The sequence below is a fragment of the Sardina pilchardus genome, chromosome 10 (assembly GCF_963854185.1).
Source record: "Sardina pilchardus chromosome 10, fSarPil1.1, whole genome shotgun sequence".
In the NCBI taxonomy this organism is placed as follows: Eukaryota; Metazoa; Chordata; class Actinopteri; order Clupeiformes; family Clupeidae; genus Sardina; species Sardina pilchardus.
This window is the reverse complement of record NC_085003.1, coordinates 26,973,415-26,980,914: the sequence shown is the minus strand read 5'-3', so window position 1 is coordinate 26,980,914 and position 7,500 is coordinate 26,973,415. Positions and strand designations below refer to the sequence as shown.

Genomic DNA, 7,500 nt, shown 5'->3' with positions numbered 1-7,500 from the left:
GATCTCTGTTGTGCTCTCCCTCACTCCCCCTGCTCTCTCGCTCTCTGTCTTCCTCAGCACATGTGAATATACATGTCTGTTTGTCTCTCTGTAGAACTTTGAGTCTTACTGTGTCTGTGTGTGTGTGTGTGTGTGTGTGTCTGCATCCTCGTTGAATTTCTTCAGCTTTAGTTTTACTTTGTGTTTGTGTGCGTATTGCTCCATAGGAGTTCAGCAAGCCTCAGTCATCGGCTTTGTGTGTTTGTAACTCTGAACATGCACAGACCAGAATAGCAGTAGGCGCACAGCCATACACAAATCGTGTGTGTGTGTGTGTGTGCATGTTATCTGTGTGCGTGCTTTGTTGTGTGTTTTTGTTTATGCATGTATTCTGTGTGTGTGCTTGTGTGTGTATATTATCTGTGTGTGTGCTTTATTGTGTATGTGTTTGTGCATCTAGTCTGTGTGTGTGTGTGTGTGTGTGTGTGTGTGTGTGTGTGTGTGTGTGTGCCTGCGAGCGTGTGCACACATATGCTTATCTCTCTCTCTCTCTGTGTGTGTGTGTGTGTGTGTGTGTGTGTGTGTGTGCAGGAGTTCTGTGAGCCCCAGTCGTACTGTCCGATGCACCATGAGGACCACAGGGAGGAGCTCCTGCGCTGCCGCCAGAATAGCCGCAGCTCCGCCGAGGAGCGTCGCCGACGGCAACACGTCAACCGCCTGGGCAAACTCTAACACACACACACACACACACACACACTTATTCACAACCACACAAACATACATATGCACATACATTTATACATTCAGACACACAGAGACAAGCAATTAATTGTTCAGTGTAATGAACTCACATACTGCATTCTTCTCTCTCTTTTTTGCTTTCTTTCTCTCAGTCTCTCGCTCGCTCTCTCTCTCTCTCTCTCTCTCTTTCTCTTTCACACACACACAAACACTCACTCTCACACACTCTTTCTCTCGCTCACTCATTCTCGGTCACACACAAACACACATAGACACGGAGACTCTCTCCCTTCTCTCCCTCCTTCCCTCCCAAACCAGATGTGTAACATGATGGTGCTAATCATGTTTGACAAATCTCAGACTGTGACCAATTCAGAAGGGTGTGTGTGTGTGTTAGTGTGTGTGTGTGTGTGTGTGTGTGTTAGTGTGTTAATGCTGTAACACGGACTGAACTGGCCTTGCTGCTGTAGCTCTACTCTTTCCCCAAACCCTGTTACCTCAGCTCTGTGTGTGTGTGTGTTGCCAGTGACTAAAAGGTGTGAGACAGCATGTGTTTGTTTGCGTGTGTGTGTGTGTGGGGGTATGTACACACACCTGCCCTGTTTACGTAACGAAACGATCATGAGATTTTTTTTTCTTTTTTTATATATATTTTTTGTAAGCAGCCAAATAATGTGAACTGTACACTGGCCCACTGCTGTGTGTGATTTCGGTTAGCAGAGGCCTGTTTTTATCATTATTCAAGTCATTCTGTGTGAAGGGCTTTTGGCTGAGCATGGGTACGTAGGCTTCCAATACAGCCGAGTTAATATTACAGCATCTGATTCAGCATCCACTGCCATAATGATAAAACATTTAAAATAAAAAAATTATATTTTTATGCTCTGAAGTGTGGTTGTTTTTTCATGAAAATGTTGTAGTCCTTATATCTTCTATTTACTAAACAACTCTTGAAAAACATTTATGCTATTAATACCTTCCGTCACTTGGTCTTAAATTATTCATCGTAGAGAGGGAGTTTGTTCCAACTCTTTGACAGATCTAGACCACAATGCATGAGAGGCACTTTCTGTCTAATAAGAATGCCGATTGGGGGGAGAGGAGGGAGTCGGTGAAAAACGCTTTATAACACAAGAAATTCATGAGGGTTCTGCAACGACAGGGAACAAGTCTTCAAAGAGCCGCGTGCTTCCACGATGATCCTTTGAAAGTTTCGGAGAGTTTTTGCTCCGGGAGTTGTGGAGGTTAGGGGATTTGTTCTCAAAGAACCTGGAGCGCAGAGATAAGCGAAGTTGCAGAAGCTGAGAATGATTGGTCATTTAGGGCGTCACCAGGTCATTTAGCAAATGACAACACCCGCTGAATCGATATGGACGTATTTCGGGCCCTCAGAATAATGGCATCAATTACGCGCTGTAACACAGTCAGCATGACCTGGCTCTAAGGTTGAGCGACTCCACAGCCATCTACATACAGCTGAATGTTTGTGGCCCTGAGCAAAGTGCTTGTTTAACTGTGTTAACCCAAGTGTGAAATGTAACCTTCTTACACCCCTTGCACATAACATGTGTCAGTGTGTTTTAATTTTATTTGGGTTGTAGTGTAAACGGCAGCCTTGCTGTGTATGCACCCTGCCAGGCCTCGCCATACCACACCACACCACTCACCTCCCTCCATTTCATCTGTGTGCAGCTGCTCTGTGTGTGTGTGTGTGTGTGTGTGTGTGTGTGTGTGTGTGTGTGTGTGTGTGAGGGATACAACAGCTGTGGGGTGTGTGTGTTGAGCACAGCTCTGTGTATATGTGTTGGCTGGCGGGATGGGGAGGTTTTTGTAAGCAGATAGGGTGGGAATAGCAGACTCTCTCTCTCTCTTGCCTGGGTCTCCCAGAGGAGCCTGGGCTGGGTGCTGTAGCAGAGCAAAGTTTGCTTTGACAATCATTAGTTTCACAGGCGCTTAATGCCCCCTGCAAGCCTAGAGGGCTCCGATGAGGGACTGTGGGCAGCAGAGCTTGGCAGAGGCCGCCCCCAGATGGGGTGGGGTAGAGGGAGTAGGGTGGGTATAGGGAGGGAGGAGGCAGGCTGCTGCTCAGCCGACAGAGCACGGAGGAAATTGGATGAAGGAAGTGGTAGTTTTGTGATGTGAAGGTCAGTGGGGGAGAACAGGGGTTCAGTTCATCAGTTCATTAATCAATTGTGAAACCCTGACCCAAGCAACAACCCCTTACACGCCATGCTATTAGCAGATCCTATTGAGTTGTCTGCCGAAATATATGGCTTTATTTCTGGAACATGTCAGAAGCCCTTGTGGTTAACATTCATCCTCGGCGTTAGTCCACTAAACGCAGCGGGGTGCCTAAATCCCTGCGCCCGCAGCTCTTAAAATCGGAGAGCCAGGAATCAAAAATAGAACAAAAAGTGGAGTGAGGGTAATTTGCTCTTTCCGTTAGTGGCAGCATTAAACCCACTACGGCAGGGGGCTATTGTCTTGCAGCGCCGCTGACACCGAATTGGACAATGCAGAGGATAGAGGTGGCTGTAGAGGTTAACTGCATGGTAACCAAGGCAAGAGAAGGTGGTTATTATTGACATTGGCGGAAATCATGCCAGTGTAGGCTACTGTAACATGGGAAACTCCAAGCAAATGTTGAAAATATCCCCGGGATCAGAGAATATTTTGGGCGCAGTGAAATGTCAAATAAACAATCTGATAAGTAGCCTACAGGTAGTAAAATCGGACTGAGTCAGGACAAGAATGCTTTTTGAATGTAATGCTAGTTGTTTTGCTTTTATCACAGTTCTGTATCTTTGCGGCACATTTACTCGTAGGCCAAAACACCACAACTGTGGTAGGCTACAATGTCATAATCAAACAAAAATAAATAAACAAGACCTCTACTGTAGTTAATCTTGCATCATTGACTAATTGCGTCTAGACAGTGTCTTTTCTGCCCTTAGGACATAAATCTCAGCGGTCTACCCTGGAGACTAAAGCTCGAATCTGCCACAATTGAGGTTTAACAGCAGGCCAGTTTATATTTATGTTATAACAAACACATGATAATTGTTGCTGATGTTTCAGGGTTTTGGCAGAAGAGTCGAGCGTACGCACCTGTTCTCCTTACCTCCTCTCCCAGACTCCAATCAAAACACAGCACTCCAGCGGGATGCACCCCCCTGTCCATGTCAACTCGCTGCCTAGACAGACAGAGGACGCGCAGTAGCTTGAACTGCTATTCTTTTGCGTGCTGAGACTGACACTCAAACACTGGATGGGAGTGCGTTGTCTATCGCATGGCAAAGAGAAGCGAGACTTTATCTGAAGAACGTTTTTCTCTGTAAGCAGGATTTTCGTTTGAGCCAACCGCCGGACTTACGCTGTGAGGTGCATTGCATTATGGAGTAGCCCACTGGTTTATGCCGCAAAAGATTCCCGGCGCTATTCTCCGATATCAGACTTGCACTTGAGAGACAGCACAACAAAACGAAACGACCATAATTATCCTAACTGAACAGACACGGGAAATAACTGCACGAGTCCTGTCAGTTAAGTCCTCCAGGTGCGTCTCGGGACGGACGGACTCGATGCTGCGCACGATAGACACCGGACTGCTCTAACGGGACCTGGCGTCTCCAAAACTGTCCAACTTGTCCTCGTAAAAGCAGTCAACATGATTCTTCTTGGAGTGATACTGAATATTATCATTAGTGGTAAGTGTGACCAAACTAGCTTTTAGGATTCTACTCGCCAGATTTGGCAGTCTATGGGTTATAATAAAGCCGTAATAATTTATTTTGAATAGGTCTTTTTTTCTCTCTATCCTAAACCTGAACCCCATGCTTCATAAATGTAGCATAACTCTTTCGTGGTTGTCCACGCATCTAAGTTTCAGAACTGTGCAAAAACGCATCCAGCAACAACCTATTTAGAGTGATTGTGATTTCTTTCCACCGTCCCTTATGCCTCAGTAGCATGCGTTACCCAATTCTTCTCGTTTCTTTTTGTTATAGTGCAACAGCGGTCAGTCAGGCAGAATGCACAGGCTCCGTTTACAATCTCTTATTTAATCGTAAAGCCTAGACTACCCTACAATCTCTTATGTGATACATAGTGTTTTCATGATTTTTGTAAATAGGACGGGGTTTGCATGCGCGCGGAGCCTAGGTATGGTGTGAATGATCATGATTATATTGTCTGTTATGAAAAGGTGACCGCCACGTCGACCCTAAGCACATACATTCGATTATTAACCAGCAGAATAAACTAGGCTACGTCCTCTACCCCCCCCCCCCCCCAAAAAAAAAGATATATTTTGCAGCCCATTCTCTTTACGTCTAGATGTTTGTTTTTCATACACTGTGACTGACAGCAGTAAATGCATCTAATTTCAGTGTAGACAGAGATAGATCTATCAAACCCTTGAAAAAACAGCGTGTGCTATATTTTCACAAAGATTGTTAGTGACGAGCATAAATGCAAAAAAGTTCAATGCAACCTACGGTGGTTCGCATGAAAGAAGCGATTTGGTCTCCCGCTGTCAAACTCTGCGACGGTCCGATTTTAGTCCATCGGTTTCTCATTTGAATAGCAGCAGGCAAGAAAAGGCCTAATCAAAGAGTTGCCAGGTTTAGCCGAGGACAGAGGTGAGCGCAGTGTTTGACTTCAGACCTTTGGAATTCAGACGACACAGGCCTAGGCAAGCGACGTTGGTGCTTTTCAGGCTACACGGTTTTAAGACCAGAGATGAGAAATACGCGTAGAAGTTCTCCTTTAGTCAACTTTCACAATGATACCATGCAATTCAAGTTTTTCAGTGCAGAAATATTTTCTCTGCCACTTGGGTTCACCATCAAAACTAAAACTGTAGGTCAGTGTAAGTCAAACATGTGTTTTTTTTTTTGTTTTTTTTTTGCTTATGCAATTCTTATTTTAATGGAATATGATTACGTTATAGACTGCCCTACTTATTATTTGACCAAGATTAATAAGCAACAACATGCCATAACATAAGACATGAAGGCTAAAGTAGAGAGGGTCCCTCCTGCCATGTCTCTGTTAGCCAAGGGGAAAGATTTCAGATGTAGGTTATTTGGGGCCATCCAATCCCAAAGGCCTAATATCAGCCTTGATTCACAAATGTTCCTGAAGATTTGTGGCAAAAGAAAAAAAAACTGTCATGCCAAAAGTTGAATTGGTGTTTTTCCAAGACTGCCCAATTCTGTTGAAATTACTAGGTGATTTCAAAACCAGCACTTTATTTAAAAGCTATAGGCATAGGCCTACATTTTCAAGAAAGAAGGCCTATTGGTAATTGTGCCTTTTATTCTCAATAAGCTATTTATTTCTGCAAGAAACTAAATATTACATCTGGTGCTCTCAGTGTGACAGCAAAATTGCGCTCCTTTCTCTCACTCACTTTCAAACACTTTCACACTCAGGCTTTCAATGTTTTTCAGTTGGTCCAGGTTACGTGAAGGTGCGAACATTATCAGTTCAAGTAAAATACATCAGTGTTGGAGTTTCTGGCCGAATCTGTGGAAAAGTTGCAGGTGTCACTCAGAGATGACTTTATCCCACAGTCCTTGTGTTGTACTGAGTAAATTATTTAATCTCACTCCTCTTGTCTTGACTCCATCCACTGGCCCATTATCATATTTCACTGTGTCATATGCTGACATTGTGTGCTAGCTACAACAAACAAACAAAAAATGTCTCTTCATAGACAGATGCAAGTGTACATCATTAGACACATATTCAGATGTCACACATACCAAAGTGCCATACCACAGCATTCCTATAGCCACAAGCTAATTTGTGATGATAGCCGACATGCTACCGAAGGTATCATTAGTGGCTCTGACATCTGATCCAATGGCGCCAAATCAGACTCATCGGCCGTGTAAAGGGCACATCAGTGGCTATAGCGTTTGACAGCAGGCAGACCAGAGAGGACAGAGCATATTTCAAAAGGAGCGTGCGGGGGGGGAAACACAAACACTATGAAAAAGCCGACCGTGACATAATGTGACATTTGGCCAGACCCACACACTGTATGTAGGTTGGAGTGACATGTGGTGTGACAAGGGACCGGGGCGGTGTGTGTGTGTGTGAGTGAGGGGGGGGGGGGGGGGGGTGTGCAGCTGGGGCCTCAGCCGGCTCAAGCGTGAGACGGAACCGTGTGGGGATGAGGGAGAACGGGAAGAAGTGTGGGAGAGGGAAGAGCTCGCCAAACAGTCTGAGGATAAGCAAGAGGTGTGTGTGTGTGTGTGTGTGTGGAGGTGTGGAGGTGTCTCCTGCAGATAAAACTGTGAATGGTCGGAGGCTTTCGGTCATGTACTGTGCATTCGAGTGTAGTATTTGATTTTGATGTGCATGTATTCCCTTGAATTTTTTTAAAAATGGTATTGGGTTGTGTTTGTGTCGTTTTGGTGTACTATTGGTGTACATACCACTGAGAAGTGTATGCAAGTGTGTGTGTGTGTGTGTGTGTGTGTGTATGTGTGTGTGCGTGTGTGTGCGTGCGTGCTTGTGCTTGCGTGCGTGCGCGTGTGTGTGTGTGTGTGTGTGTGTGTGTGTGTGTGTGTGTGTGCTGCTCGCGTGTGTGTTTTGATCCTTGAAATCTGCGGGTGTGTGTGTGTGTGTGCACGTTTGCAGTTCAAAGTGAGTAGAGGTGTTTTTTAGTTGAAAATTGTGTGTGGAAAAGAGGGATATTTTCTGTGACGTTTTGGGATTTCTGGTTGAATGTATTCTTTTGAATTCTACAGTTTTTGTATGATCCTTTTG

General features: G+C 44.9%; 1 protein-coding gene across 1 annotated transcript in view; it reads left to right on the top strand.

Annotated features, from left to right (window-relative positions):
• LOC134093860 (M-phase inducer phosphatase 1-B-like) overlaps positions 1 to 1,594 on the top strand; it is a 17,180-nt gene extending 15,586 nt beyond the window's left edge. The window contains exon 15 of the mRNA XM_062547146.1: positions 571 to 1,594. Within this exon, the coding sequence (XP_062403130.1) occupies positions 571 to 711 (141 nt within the window). The 3' untranslated portion in view covers positions 712 to 1,594. The remainder of the gene's footprint in view (positions 1 to 570) is intronic.
• Positions 1,595 to 7,500: the final 5,906 nt, after the last annotated feature.